Genomic DNA, 17,226 nt, shown 5'->3' on the forward strand with positions numbered 1-17,226 from the left:
ATTTCTTCATTTTGTCTTTTTTCTAACAACAAAATACTCTTGGAATTCCAAAAGTGGTTCTTTTTTTTTTAAATGTGTATTTTATTGTTACTTAATTCAAAAAGGCAAAAATGCACATATTAAATTTAAGAAACATGCTGTAAATTATCTCAGCTTACACCTGTTAACATTTGTATGAAATTTATGATGATGTTATTTTTAGGGTGGACGTAGATGGTCAATGTAGCCCACACTGACCTACTACTACTGTCAATAAGTCGTCAATTGTTTTGTCTTGTAAATGAAAATCTCACTTCCTCATTTTAAGTCAATCAAATTACAATGTTATTATTTTATTGTACTCCGAAGAATGTTTTCTTTAATGTTTAATTAACAACTAGTTTTTTAGACCTGACTAATTTTATATTTTAGTCGCAATTTAATTGGCATGTTGATCATTCTGCAAAAATACAGTATAAAAAAGGACGTGTTATAACTACTAATACTACACATAGGTAAAAATAATTCGCTGTTTATTGGTACCCCTTTTATATTCCATGCATTTTCTTCTACAATTGTGTGAAAAGTGATTTAGTCAGTTTTGAAGACTGCCAAATTGGAAGGCCTATAACCTAATATGATAGAATATCACCAAACCTATACCATCTCATCCAGGAGGTAAAAAAGTACTACAGACCCTACAAGTTTAGATTATACTCATTTATGCTTACATTCATTCATTTCATGTTGGAAGACAGGAGGTCCTCCCAAAAAAATAAAAAAATAGGCATAAACAATATATTTAATTGAATGTTCTTGATGATATGTATGTGAAGCTCTAGAAAAAAATGAACTACAAAAACTAATTTGCCATATTGATATTCAACAATCAATAATTGACTAACATTCATAGCAATGACCAAGTGTGTATTGCACATGCTTAAAAAAGAACATTTAGTGAAAGACAGTAATGTTTAATATGTTTGGAAAAGCATGTGAATGATGTTTGATCAAAGATAGTATCATATTACATTTTACACCACTGACCATTATATATAAATGTCTTAATTTTGTTGTTATTTCTTCATCAAAAGTGGCTTTAGTTTAATTTCATCTCATAATTTGCCTTATAAAAACTGTTCTATCTTTTTAGAAAATTGATTGTAAATCTTTTATTTAAAAATTAAATAGTACTTAAATTGGTTATGTTTGTTATCAAAATACTAAACTTTGTCTTATTGAAAGTAAATAATTAGAATTATAAATTATATATAAATTTCAAATTAAGAGATTACCTTGTTTCCATAACCAACCTTCCCGATCGGGATTAAAGAATGTGTGCATCAAATCATTTCCATCATCTTCGGGAATCTTGAATGGCTCCTGTTTTATACTTTCGTACAAACTCTAAACACGTTAAAGTAATTGATAAAAATTTTACCTTAACAAAAGTTAATTACAATCTAGGATAATTTATATATTAAAAAAATTTAGTCTAATAATTTAGCAATTTTATACCATTAAAAGCTCTCTCGGAAGATCGCCACCATTGTTAATTCCACGATTCATGCTTATAAACTGTTCTTCGGAAGGTTTCTCTTTTACGCTTGGATTATGCAACGATGTGTTAAGCATAATGATGGCAAACGAAAGCACATAACAAGTGTCTGCAATTGGATACATATTTTTAGATGACAAAAATAAACTTTCAACTGAGTACATAAGAATGAAAATTAACATGTGCAATTGGAATTGTATAATTTCAAACTATAAAAATGATCAATTTTAGAAGCTAAGGTAAGCTTTTACTTATTTATTTTTGTATCTAACTTTATCTTATTACATAGGCAGTCCCCTTTGAAATGTAATGAATTCCTAAAAATTAAACAAAGAACTGCATGTGAAAGAATTCCATTCCTAGAAAGCTAAAAAGAAGTTATAAAATCTTAAGGTAAAAAGAGTTTTATACAGTGACTATATTCATTACATAAATCATTAAACAGACAATAGGAAATTATTTATGAAAATTAATTTTATTAACAAAACCAAAGATGGCAAAAAGCACCAATTTTATTGTCAACTGAAAATACAAAAACTGATTTAGGGGATAAAAGCATTATGTAAAAAGAGTGAGTTGCCAAAAGTATAGGACTACCTATATACAGGTAGCCCTCGGTTTATGCCAGTTTAATTTATGCCGCTGAGCAATTTGCCGTTTCACTGTTTAATTATCCCAGATTTTCCCTATGTTAGATTTGAGTAGTTTTTGTCTAGATTTGACCAATCCTAGCGAGACACAAGTCCACTACAACAACACGTGTCATGGCAGAATTGTGGCTCGTTGGGATTGGTCAGATCTAGACCAATAGAGAACATTCCATGAACTGTTAGATTTGAATGAGCTGCAGACCCGACATAGAGCTACAGAAGAATGACGAAGAAGAAACTCCAAGAGTTATGAAAATGGCCTATCTAAAGCGTATCCTTTCAACTATGGAAAGTTTGACAGATGAACTTCGTGAGTTAGACAATGATTGGGAGCATCATCACATCCATTCGACCATATTCATGAAATTCTCAATGAAAGAAAACAAAAATGTAAACAATTAAAGATGGATACTTTTTTCCGAAAAATGTAAGAGATCCAAAACTAAAATTTTTTAATAAAAACATTTCACTTTATTTTATGATAAAATACATTTTAAAAATTAAATTTACATGTATTTTGTATTATATTGTATTAATAAACAAAATTATTTGCTTATTTTTCACTTATGTAGAACCTAACCCTATACCTCACTGTAAATATGGGTTCATTTTATGCCGATTCGATTTGCGCTGGCTTTTGTAAGAACTGTGGCGTAAACCACAGGCTACCTGTACATATCTGTTATTAAAATGAAGTATTGATTATTAACCTAAAACACATTTTTTAAACTGCTAAATTTGAAAAATTCTTCCTAAGTATTTTATAATATTTCACATATAAAATGCATTTATTCCATGTCAACTCATCATAAATGAAGTTCAATACTTTGTACTAACATGAAATTTTGAAACTTAATTCAGTTTTTCTCTTATATAACAACTCTTATACAACAAAAACATGAAAGATGAATTAAAAGACAAGGAGCAATTTTTAATTAGCAAACCACAATATATTATCATCATTCTTATTGTATTGTATGTGAATATAATATACACATCTCAAAGCCTGATGAGTTAATACAATAATCCAACGATTGCCTAAATATTCGGACTATGATATGGCTATAATCAAATAATTAATACAAATAAATTTGGTACTAGAGGTAAGTGTTAGGCGGTCATCTCTTATCTAAATTAATAATTATAATTTTAATAATTTAGTAAATAATTTAGAACCTTCTGGAAGAAAATAACTGATCCGGGGCATGAACCAGCAGTCTCCGTGTGCCATGCAGTGTGCTACTAATTGCGCCACCTGGATCCCAAGCCAGTCTTCACTTCCAGAAGTATTTAAATTTTGATTTAACCTAATTAAGAGATTGCACCTAACACTTACCTCTAATACCAAATTTATCTGTATTAATTATTTGATTATAGCCATATTATAGCCCGAATATTTAGACAATTGTTGGATTATTGTATTGCATATGACTCAGAAAAAAATTTTGTAGAAAAAGTATCTTTTCTTCTTCCTTAAACCAAAAATTCTTTAATCTTTTAGGAAAGGTGTACAAATTGTTGTTGCTCTAAAAAAAATTAGAACAATCTAAAAGATATAAACAAAAAGTCCTTTTGCTTTAATACATCCAGAACAGTACATTTTGCAATGAAATTTCAACTTGCAATATTTAAAAAAAGTTATTTTTAGTGTCAAAATTTTTAAAATTTTGTTGCAATTTATTTTAGATACATAACAAAGTTATTGATGTATGTTTTTAAATTCAATAATATAAAATGTTTATCTAACATACGACTTATGATCCAGGTTTTGGAATTTTCCTGGTTTTCTGCACACAGGATAAGTATTTACTTAAAATATAAAATAAACAAAGTTAAGAAAAAAAACTGTATTTAACAGATACAAATTAGTATACTTATAAATCTGTTTGATCATTATCAATCCTTAAAATATAGGATAGAGAGTAATATTTAGGATAAAAATTAAACAAAGAAAAGTAAAGAACATAATGGGACTGATATGATGTAATGAGTACACCACAAAAACCAAAACAAAATGGTTGTGCAGCAAATTACAGTAATGCTACAGCCCACCAAATTTCTGTAGGTTGGATAATTGGTCCATTAGTAAAATCATTATACAGAATAAAAATAAATTTTTTTTACCTGTGTTACTAAACACACCGGGATTAAGTTGACAATATCGCTGTGCGAATTTTTCCATCATACGATCAATCTTCTGTGCTTCACCAGGTAGCCTAAAACTCCACAAGAATTGCCTAGAATATTTATTATATTAAGTCAATTAAAATTACATATGTTTAATGCAAAAATGGTTTTAAAAAACTTGTATTTTCCATTAAGATGCACTGGCATATCAAAACACATCCATAACTTAGATTTTGAAATCCCAAAGATATAGAAATTTTTGCAGAACTAAAACAAAGGAACACAATTACAATTCAGAATCAAGAAAGAATCATCATCAAGATTGGCTCTGACCAAAATAAAAATTTTAAAAAAGCCTGTTACATTACATCAGTGAAAAATAAAAAAATAATTTTTTTTCCACATTCAATTCCACATTAAGGTTTATCTGAATTTGCATCACAGCTAATCAACAACTATATCATATTGCCATTATCACAGTTACTCTCATTTAATTTTGGCCAAACTTAAATTAATTAGTTTGTTTACAGCAACAATTAGAGAAACAAACATCATATATACTTAGACTAATTGTTTAATATCAGGAAGCAAATGACATAATATGCACACATTTGCTTCAGATCTACAGTAGACAGTTTTATGTATAAGAATTATTTTCCCTTGTTTCCTGATGTAGTAAATTATTATTATTTGTTGTTCTGGTTGATCTGAAAACCACCATGTTTAAAATTACGTGTTTGGATTTACCATATATTGATGACTACAACATGTAAGCTTACTCCAGTTTGGTTATCATATCAAATACAGGATAATCTTTTCTGGGAAAAAAGTCACATCTTATAATGTAAGATACGTGATAATAAATACGTGATATCGTGATAATACCACGATTAAGAATTTAACTAATTTGAAACAAACACATTTCCTAATATTTGTTATTTAAATATACTCATATAGCAATGATTTCAAAAGTGGTAAATAAAAAATTTATTTAATTTTTTACAGCAACAACAAATTTTAAAAATATGTCTATATATAATAGAATGAAAATAAGGGATCAGAACATAATATTGAATAGAATTTAGGAATAAATTAACTGAATGAAATTAAGACAGATGCAAAGAATAATAAACTGACAATTTGCATTAGAATAGTGTCAATCACAAGTGAAAATAAATATTTGAAATATTTTATCCATTCTACAATCTTTAATACATGAAACTAAGGTTACATTATTGTTACATTTAAGAACAATGATTTGTGTAATTTGATTAGAAAAAAATTGGAATATTTACTAAAACTTTCAGAAAAAAAAAAAATCATAATTTTTGTTTTACTTTTTCATTTTAACTTGGGATTTTTATTTTGCTAACTTATCATTTCAAATTGGCTAAAGTAATTGAGATTTTAATAAAACATTCCTTTTAAAAATCAACTTATACTATTAATAAAAAAATTCATTAGTGATAAATTTAACATTTTACTTAATCATTAACACAAATATCAAATATTTTGACAAAGGAACATTATTAAAGAATATGATAAATTTAACCAAAATTAAACATACAATACTAACAATTTCATTAAAAAAAATTATTTTAGCATTAAACCTTTAAACTTTCTTTTCATTACTACTAGGTACTGTACCTGAGAGCTTGGACCAATATTAAGTCGGTAAAATCGTGAAGTTCGACAAATGCGTCGAGAACTTTGATGTTGAATTCATTTCTGAAATGAAAATAATGTTGTGCAATATTAATTATATAGTATTTATGTAAACATTTTTGTACATATATTAAAAATACTTATAAGTACCTTTCCCCTAGATAATCACCAATTGCAGTTTTATTCAATCCTTCTCCTTTATATAGAAACTGTGCCACATCATCTGCTGTGTTTTTTAATAAACCATGTTCTATCAAGTACTCTATTCCCTAAAGTAATCATAAGTATTAACTAAATTATTACAGAAAAACACAAAAAAAATTATTAAAAACAATAATTATTATGATTAACTAGAGGTAGAACTAGAGAGAGGACAGAGAAAGTAACTAAAAGCAACTATGAGATAAATCATTTTCTAATACAGTGAATATCATGCCAATTATAAAATCTATACTTTTTGACTTTTCAATAAAGTTATATTTTCAACTATATTAAGCAGTAATTCCAAGATTATTGCCAAACAACTGACTTCATAGTGCTGGTGCCAATCTTAGTTGACATGTAAAATATATTTACAAAACAGTTATATACTATACAAATCTGAACAAGTTTTCCACGTCTACATTCACTATTATTCAATCAGAATTTTAGAAAATAGTCCAGAACTCAGCAATAACTTATTATATAGTGTGAGGGATGCTAAAAGAAGATCAGTAATTGTTTATTAACATTGATTTCAATTAGAAAATGAAAGAACTCTCTGCTATTTAACCCATCATTTTATGCAGATTGCTTCACCAAACTTCATTGATTTTTACAATATAGTCACGCTATGTATAGAAAGCATTGAAACGGACCCTATGTAGTCAAAAGGACTTACCCATTACACCGTCAAATGCTGATAACATGATAAAGTTATGAATGGCAAAACTTTTAAAATCATCAAAAACAATAAGAGCAAAGTTTGTATTAATAGCAAAAGAATTATTAGGTAAATAAATTTAAATGTTTGGAATTTATAAATCTAATATTAAATGACAAAATTACAATTTATTTTAAATCACTGTTTTTCCAAGATAAGAATGAAGAATGTGACAATAATCTTGAAACCATGTGGAATTATTTGCCATAATTTTTTAAAACTTCACAAAATTACGAACAAAAAAACATTTTTTGTAACATTCCAAACTTTTACCTTTTGTCAGTTGATGTTGAAAAGAAAATATTCAGTCATTTGTCAGATTAATAGTTAAAGTTCAATACTGTTCAATTACATGAAATTATAATAACTGAAGTATTATGTACATTTAATGAAAAAGTTAACTACGATAACGGTAATCATATAGATATAAAGCTTAGTTACTTTATTATAAATTTATTTATTAAAACTTAACTTCATTCCAAGTTTACTAATTGCATATTTTCTGTTTAATTAAATTTATAAAGCATTCAATAATTTAAATTTTATTGAGAATAAAATTAACATTTCCATACTTTTTTTGGATCCATGTTAAATTTCTTTTTGCCTATGGACAACTGCTTTGCTTTCGTATTAGTCTTACTGTAAATTGAAAATATTTTATGTTTAAATATTTAAAAATCATTTTGAGAACATACATTATAAAATTTAGATTAATTTGATATTCTAAATTTTAAATCATGAATAAAAAATATTTTTTGGACATAAGGGAAAAAACATATGTATATATACATACCTCATAATTATATACATCAAATAAAAATTTTTTACTGCATAGGACATTTGTATATAACATCTTTTTAAGTACTAAAACATAACATTAGCCATGTTATGTTTTAGTACTTACTTCCCAATTCCTAATGCCAGATTTTTACAAACATCTATGCTTAGTTCTGTGTAAAATGCATTACATAACAATTACAAAATAATAAAATAGTAAATGTTATAATTGTACTATTAATTTGATGTCAATTTCAACAACTATGAACATTTCAGTAACATTTTTGACCTATGTCGTAGGCCTTCCTCGGGAACAATGGAGCAGAACTCTGTCGTTTCAAAGGAAGGCCATCAGTGTAGGCTGAAAACATCTGAACTGATTTGTTATTGCCCTGCTATATAAGATATAAGGTTACTGAAATGTCCTTAGTTATTGTTCAGTTTGAGTTTTTGAAATTAATATCAAATTCTTCAAACAGAAGTTTAACTAGAACTCCAGTAGTTCTTTACTGTTGCAATCCTTTGGTGTTTTTCATCTCACTGGAATATCTCATCATATAATAAACACATTTCATAAAATTAGTTTTTTATGATAGGAATTTAATAATATATTAAGTTCTTCTAGTAATAAGTCTTATATATATAATTTAAGATATCTTTTTTAAAAATGTATACAAATTTACATTAATAGCTTTATATTCAATTCCAAATCATTAAAAAAAAATTTTTTTTGAGGATGATTAAAATGTTCATAAATGTTTGAAAGTTCTTACACTAGGATTATCTTTGTGTGTTTGATCTGAATACATGCACAGGTAATCTGAGTAAAAGAACTTGCAAGCTTGAGGAGTTTGGCAATGCTGCAAATCAGACTGCACTACCAACTTGCAGCACTGTGAAATTACTTGAGTGTTTTGCTATCACATTTGATAACTTTGTATTTACACAATACATAATTCAACTCCTTAGTAAAGAATTAACATTTATATATAATATTTTGAGATATAATCTTTACAAAATTAACTATTCTATACATTAATAAACACTCCAAACTATTTTTTAGAATTATTATTTCATTTGATTCTGATGAAATCGTATTGTAGTTTATTTTGCTTTATACATTATTATTATTATTTCAATTTTGATAATTACAGCATTATGTAAAGCATCAATTTTACTAGACTATTTAAGTAACAATACTATCATTTCAGCATTAAAACATTTTTAAAAAAGAATTTAAATACACCATCAGTTTAATTTTTTAAAATTTTTTAATGTAATATGATAATTTTACCTAACTGCGGTTTTATTATTAGAAATTTTACGACTAATATATTCATATTAAAATTAATTTTATTTACAAGTTAACGAGTAAATATTTTAAGAACTGAGCTTTAAATCTTTGGAGAGCAAAGTAATAATTGCTTTGTTTGATAGTTTATTAGATGAACATCTTAATAGTAATTTTTTTTTTGAAAAATTTTATATAATAAGAATAAATAAATTATTATCTCTCAAATTATTATTTACATACTTAATCAATAAAATTCATATTTATCATCTTCAAACTATGGCAAAGCATGCTACCATTTCTAAATTTCTGGAATTGATGATGTAAATATGGTCCCTTTTCATTTGACTCAAGTCGGTCGTATCTTAAATAATCTTTAGTATATTAAACTGTAATAACATGTGAACAAAATGACAATATAATCAGTAGTTTTTCAACTCAACTTATCATTAGCTGAAACAAATGATCATTTATTATCATTTTGACAATATAGCTGTCACAGAATTAATATCATCTTAGGTCCAAAACATTTTTATAGAATTAAACATGAAAATAAAAAAAAATAACTCTCTCATTTATTCTTACAATTTGTAATACACTTTACAAGAATTACAGCATTTATTTAATATTTGTTGGTTTGGTTGGGTTTGGGGTGTAGGTACAAGGGCCTTGGTAGGCCAAAAAATACCAGATCTAGGCATTTGGATGTTTGAATACTCTTTGGTTGTTCAAATATTCGTTTACTCTAAATAAAATATAGTCTCATCAAGACTAAATATTTTAATTTCGGCAAATATATTTGTATCTTGCTTTTCAGAACCTATTAATGTTTCTAATTTGGATAATCTAAATATTTCCAACTACAAAATAAAAATGAGAGAGAAAAGTAAGAATTTTATCTTCTCCTACAATCATCACAATAATGCTTTATTCGAACAGAAAAAAAGAAGAAAGGTTCAATCATCTTTAAGCATCATTTAATCATCATATTTGGATTTACAGAAGAAGTCTAAAATATCATGTCATAAACCAACTTTCTCTTGCACAGAAATGGATAATTTCCAGAGTCCTAAATGATAATATATAACATAGGGTGGTGCAATATTCATCTGTATTTAAATATATAATTAAATAAATATATATACACACGTCACAAGTAATCCATAATTCAGGGACTGCATGTGGCCCAAGAAGTCCTAATTTGCAATCCCAGGACTTTGGTAGCAATTTTATTTAAGTGTGTTTTCCTTACATCATTATTTACACAACTGCATAAATATTATGCTTTTTTTTTTAATAATTATTATAACCACACAACTACTATGCATTTTTTCAGCAATATTTTCTTCAATATTAGTTGTATATGCATTGCCGAAGTTTGAAAGTAATAAAATGCAGATTTGAAGAAAATTTTCTATCAGAAAATGGCACAAATTCACATTTTCTTTCCTCTATATTTTAAATACATTCAACTAATAAAAAATCTAGATGTAGGATTGCCATAAGTTCAAAACCAAAATATTATGAGGTATTGTGATAATTGTGCATTATGTAGGGAGGGAGGTGCGTAGGTAGTAGCTATTTCAGAAAGTAAGTGTATAATACTAGTTAAATTAATTTTATTGAATTATCAATTATTGAACATTTTTTATTTGTTATAGTTATTATGTTACACAAATCAACTAAGTTTTGTTAGAAAACATGGCTGAATCTGTGATGGATATGATTAAATATAAAATAAAAATCCTCTTAGTGCCTATAGGCAGGTAAAGAAGGAGAGAAAAGCTATACTATGACCAGATGTAACCATTGACAGTTTCTAAGACATTGTACAGCACTACATGGCCATAGAACATGATGAAGGAGCCAAAGATTAGTGTAGGTGATTGCATGTGAGATTGTAAGGACAGTTGTCATATGCATGCATGGCATCTATCATGTATAATTCTTAATTACAAAATCATAGTATTTTCTATAAGAATGAACAAAAAATTTTTTAATCAGGACAAACAGTTCCAAATTGTTAAAAGTCCCAAAAAGATAAAGATGTATGGCAACCCTACTAGATAAATTATATATCATATTAAACAAAACAAAGTTCCATAATCATTATTTATAGATCATTTATTATTTATTACATTAATCTTTAACAATAACAGGAAGTCTAACTTTCATTTTAAGTTATGACTGAGGAAACTGGATACAATTTTATTTTTATAGTCTTCAATTTAAAATTTTTCCAGATATTAAAATTAGATATAATTATTTAAATATATAATACTTAATAGTAGATTGTTAGAGTATGCAACCATTTGTACATGACAAGAATTCAGTAAGACACGGATATAGTTTTGTAATGTTAATTACTAGACGTTCTTGATTGTTATCCTATTATTATTGACCAATTTATCAACAGAATATTTTACTTTACTCTAATAATACTCTGAAAATGAACCAAGTAACCTTGGGTTAAAGGATATGAAAAGAAAAGGTTATTATATTGTTGTACTGGAATGTTTCCAAGAGATGGTGTCAAAACATTGTGTTGCAGTCATTTAATAATTATGCATAAGGTTATGATATAGATTTTCAAGGAAAGATATTGCTATTTGTATACAATTGCATGTATAAAATGAATACTGATATTGAAGCTAAAATTGTAGACAATGTTCTTTTGTTTCCATTTGTAGTTTTATGATGTATATTTTCTTTTATATTGTTTACTTTCACTCAGTTAATTAGGTTTAATAATGATTTAAATTGATCATTGTAAAGAAATTATGCAAACCAATTTGAATAGTTCAGTGACTGATAGATTAATCAGCATTCAAATTTATTAAGTATAATATGAAAACAAAAGTCAGAAGATACATTTTCCCAACTTTTTTTTTTAAAATAATCAAAAAGCACTTTGATAAGTCAATCTAGCCTTTTAAATATTTAAACAGTGTTGTGTTCCTTATAATCAAGCTTTTGTTTCTAATTGACAAGTTTACTTTAACAAAAACTATTTTCATTTTGGCTTATTTCCAAATTATAACAGGTGTAAACATAAGAGGACTGGTTTAACATATCAAAAAAGAAGGCAGTAACTAGACAGCCAAAGCCATTGACAACAATCTACCAGACTAATTGTTTTTTCGTGAACAATTGACCAAATAAATTTTAAATAACTCCTTATTCATTACGGCTCTTTGTTTAATATGAATTTATTTATTTATTCAAAAAAGGGAACAGCCTGTATTAACTACAAAGACACTCTCTGACTATCAATAAACTAATAATTAGGGAAAAAATCTTGGACTGTTAACAAGTTAGTTTAACAGTAAGGAGTATTCTTTGTACAGCTGAAACAAAAATAAACTTTAAATACTATAATAATAATAATTATTTATGAGATAATAGAATAATGAAAATCTTCAATTCTGCTTTTAACAGTTAAAAGTTGTTTCAGTTGAAACAATAAAACTTGGATAATTTATACTAATTAAAACAATTTAAAGTTTGCATAACTCCAGCAATCAATTTAAGCAAAGTCATTTTATTATAACAAACAACTGTTATAAATTTTGGAGCTGAGAATTGAACAAATTTCAGAAGTTATTTTTAGTTGTAAATAATCAATAGCTCACTTCTCCAATAATCAAAGTCCACTATTTCCCGCATTACTGTAGATTCAACAATATTTATGCCAATTTCCAAGTACTTTTGAGCCTTTCATCTCTTCATTAGAGATGTACAGGAAAAAATTTGCATGTATGTACGTACTCCTGACAAGTCAAAAGACTTAAAAATAGCAAAGAACTGAAGTAGATATGGTTAGAATCGTCAATAAAATAGTGGACTTTAATGGAAACTGACTTTTCAAATAAAATAACCAAAAATCTATATTAGCTTTATAAAACAAAATAATATATCTAAATATAAATAAAATTATTGTGTTTTATTTACATGCAGATAAAAAGTGAAATAAATTTTCCCATGTTATTATTAAACAATAAATGCATTTTTAATGTATAAAAGAAGAAATATGACGACGATTTTGATGAATATCAGTTTCCTTCCTCTAAATTGTTTCTGTTTTGAAAGATTTAAGAATGAGATCAAAAATTTAAAAGAAAGTTTCCTTACAGTAATAGGAAAGAATATTAAATTGATTTTTACTTTAAATTTTGATGAATTGTTGATTTTGATTTAAAATATATATATATAATTTCCTGATGAATTTTCTTCTTTTCTGTAAGATTTCCACTTGTTTACATAGTAACAAATTCACAATATCAGATTATACAATGACTAATATTTTCAGTTTCAATTTTGAAAGCAAGAAAATTTGTAAATAATTCAAAAATATCTCTGACATTTTTTTTCTCATCTGAAGTAAACAAATGTAGTTCAGACAATAAAAATGATTTATATTTTTTATCCTAACTTTTGGAATTAGGAGAATTATGCAAGTTTTCACAATTCCCAGCTTCAGAGAAATTACAGTAATCACATTCCACATTATGAAAGCTATACACAGTGATTTATATAATCGATAAATACAATCAAAATGTATCTCAACTATTTTACAAATCAACTGCTACTGTTATTTATATTTTATAAATATTACCAATATTTCAGATTATACAAAACAATACTCTGAAATCTTACTTAAAATTTAAGGTGAAAATTCCTTGAAAGAATTTGGAACTCAAGAAGAGCAAATAAGACAAAAGATCGATTGGAAGTTTTTGTTAAATGACTAAGTACCAAAAGGCATACCAGAGTACAATTGAACTTTGTAAACCTTAGTACCATATTCTAATATTTTGATAGTAACTGCCTGAAAGTTCAGGAAACCAAAATACATTATTTATTAGTTTAGAAACATTTTTAGATTATTTTAGTTGAGCAACAAAGCAGATAAAACTTAAGAGACAGTTCACAGAACAGATAAAGCTATCTCTGTTCTTTTGAGTACTAATGCTAGACTAAAAGAATTAATATTTTGGTTTCTTAACTTAGCAATTGCTAAATGATAATATTAAAACAAAAATTTGTCCTTGCATAGCAGATATGTTGTCATATTTAAAAGTCAGTGTATTTTACTGGAAGTTTATATTGAAGTCATATCATATTTAATTTGTCCAATCTGGTAGATAATGTGTTAAAGAGTGGTGTTTCTAAGTTTCCAGATTGAGGATTCAAATCCCACTTTAGGCATGAATTTTTGTGTTTAATCAGATTTTAATGGAGATTGTTATTTGAGACTGTGTTAAAAAGTGATATTGCTTGTAAAATTAACAAAATAAACTAAATTAAAATCTTAAAAAACAGCTTACACATATCTATCTGAAAAGAAAAAAAAAATACTGAAAGTACATACTACATATAGTACATTATAGTTAATATAACTTAAGAATAGTAAGCTTATAAAATAATAATATCTGTAATTGTAATAATTGCTGTATATTATGTGACTTACAAAACTAAACATCTTTCTACGAGCTACCTAGTTTAAGCAGTAATTACTATAATTGATAAATTACTACTTGAAATGATATTGAAATGAAGTGAAAAAATTAAATTTTTTATTTTTACAATTACATATAAATAATATAAATTTATACGATTATAAAATTTGAATATTTTTGTATAACTATACAATGATAATTAAGAAATTAATAAACTATTATGTCAATCATATTACACCCAATTCTGTTTTTACACAGACTTTTTTTAAGATGGATTTTTCAACACAGTCTGGAAAAAATTCATCTCTACATGATTTGTTTCAATCTAACACATTTCAAATAAATTTGCCTTTTTAAAAACCTCCATTTAATTTTAATTACAAAAAATATTCTTACTTTCTTTTCTAGAAAATTATTGTTATTTTTTTTTTAATCTTAGAATTTGCATTCAAGTGTACTGCCACACACATTTCAGTACATTAATGTTTGTCTTTCTTTTTTTTTTTGAGACTCATTTGAATATGTGTAGAGATGATGGATATATGTAGATGGCAAGCCACTAAGTAAGCAAACCAATGACATACTGTAGTCTGTTTCATATGAAACAGACTGTCATTGGTTTGCTTACTTAGCTGCTTGCCACCTAGCTCACTGAATCAGTCATTCCAACTTTATCCTGTGACTGAAGCAGTCAGAAAAAAATTAACCCAAAGTTTGACAATTTTTTTTGTATGACTGTCTTTCTTCAGATTCCTTTTAATACAAAATAGTTTTTTTAATGTCATAAGCTAGAGATATTTTGGTATTTAATTGAAAAAGTCAAATAGAAAAAATTAAATTAAAGTTTGCAAGTACAAATTTATAAAATTTTGCTGAGAATTTTACATTGTCCATCTTTCCACTTACTAAGTCGAAATATATTGTTTAAACATGTCTTATTATATGACTGGTTTGTCTTATTATTTTCACTGGTTTTAAAGTCTAGAACCAGTCTTCCATTTTCCCCCTGTATAGTATCTTTTTTTACACATACTTTTTGGCAATGTATCTACGGCCACACAAAAACAGAATTGGGTGTATCCTTTAATAATTTATATTTAGATTTATTTGTTTAATATATTTATTATAAATAAAATACAAATAATAATATACAGTATAAGTTAATAAAAAGGCAATATTAGTAAAATTAGATTGTCAACACACATTAAGGTATCTATTATTAGATAAAAGACCATCCAAAAATAATCACATTTATGAATGATCTTTCTATCAATGAATTTTCATATCTATATAGCTCATGGTTTTTGACCCAGTTCTTAAATAATAAACAGATATGCATTATTTTTATTAGCTTCTCTATAAACAATCTGATTTATCTTCTATTTGTTTATAATATGACAATTTTATGTATAAACTAATTTTTATTCATAATTAACCATACATTCATTAATGTAATAAAATCATTATAGAAAAAAATAAAATCATAAAAATGTATTTTAACCTCTTTGACGATGATTATTTTAATATATAACAGTGAATCATTCAGGTATAAAATTAGTTTATTCAAGTATGAATCATTATTATTATTATTATTATTAAGCAAAAATATAAAATTTCACAAAATGATATTTATTATTCTATTATTTTCTTTTCTTGTCTACAGAAATTATAAAAAGACCTTCTCAAAATATATACACAGTTTAAGATTATAAATATAGAAAGCTGTGTGCACTGTCAATGACCTTTGATTTGATTTCCCAACAGTGTCAAGCTTTATTTTGCCTCACTGCTTTTAAACTTGACCAAGTGAACGTCAAGCAAAATGATTTTTACGACTGCAAATTTTGGATAAAACTTGTTTATATAGTGTAAGCATGAGGAAAAAATTATTGTAAGTAAATTCTTATCTATAATAAACTTCTAAAAATATATTTAACCTTGATTTATTGTGAATAAGGTACTATATTGCCTCATAAGTGCTTCAAATTGACGATATTGCAAAATATTAAAATGCAATATATCTGTTGATAGATTTTGTTTCAACAAATAACTGTTTGTAAAAATTTCAGTAAATAATGTAATAGTTTATCTCTTGAATTTGATCATATAAACATTGCACAAATTTCTTAGAATTACAGGAAAAAAATTTTTTTTTTTGTAATTAAAATACACTTATACATCATTCTAAAAATTATTTTGTAAAATTCTGAATTATAAACTTGAATTGTCCTATCAAAATTGCATTTTAAACATTACAATATTCAAAAATATTAAATTATATATTCTAAAAATTTAAAAAGAATATATTTAACAGATGCAATTAATTAAAATATACAGTACTTGCTTTCCTAGAATTATTTTAATTTAATATTGTTTATGGAGATGCAAGACGCAATTAAAATATTTCATAGTTATCCTGAGAAATNCATGTATTTTGTATTATATTGTATTAATAAACAAAATTATTTGCTTATTTTTCACTTATGTAGAACCTAACCCTATACCTCACTGTAAATATGGGTTCATTTTATGCCGATTCGATTTGCGCTGGCTTTTGTAAGTAAGAACTGTGGCGTAAACCACAGGCTACCTGTACATATCTGTTATTAAAATGAAGTATTGATTATTAACCTAAAACACATTTTTTAAACTGCTAAATTTGAAAAATTCTTCCTAAGTATTTTATAATATTTCACATATAAAATGCATTTATTCCATGTCAACTCATCATAAATGAAGTTCAATACTTTGTACTAACATGAAATTTTGAAACTTAATTCAGTTTTTCTCTTATATAA

General features: G+C 25.9%; 1 protein-coding gene across 4 annotated transcripts in view; it reads right to left on the minus strand.

The window, feature by feature from the left end:
* LOC111624371 (cytohesin-1-like) overlaps window positions 1–17,226 on the minus strand; it is a 78,868-nt gene that overhangs the window by 8,949 nt on the left and 52,693 nt on the right. For all 4 annotated transcript variants that reach the window (XM_023367198.1, XM_023367206.1, XM_023367215.1 and 1 more), the window contains 6 exons: window positions 7,474–7,540; window positions 6,130–6,248; window positions 5,962–6,042; window positions 4,312–4,424; window positions 1,498–1,646; window positions 1,275–1,386 (listed from right to left, as the gene is read on the minus strand). In XM_023367198.1, the coding sequence (XP_023222966.1) occupies window positions 1,275–1,386; window positions 1,498–1,646; window positions 4,312–4,424; window positions 5,962–6,042; window positions 6,130–6,248; window positions 7,474–7,540 (641 nt within the window). The remainder of the gene's footprint in view (window positions 1–1,274; window positions 1,387–1,497; window positions 1,647–4,311; window positions 4,425–5,961; window positions 6,043–6,129; window positions 6,249–7,473; window positions 7,541–17,226) is intronic.

The sequence above is a fragment of the Centruroides sculpturatus genome, unplaced genomic scaffold, assembly GCF_000671375.1.
Source record: "Centruroides sculpturatus isolate CEXI.00-Female unplaced genomic scaffold, Cexi_2.0 scaffold27, whole genome shotgun sequence".
In the NCBI taxonomy this organism is placed as follows: domain Eukaryota; kingdom Metazoa; phylum Arthropoda; class Arachnida; order Scorpiones; family Buthidae; genus Centruroides; species Centruroides sculpturatus.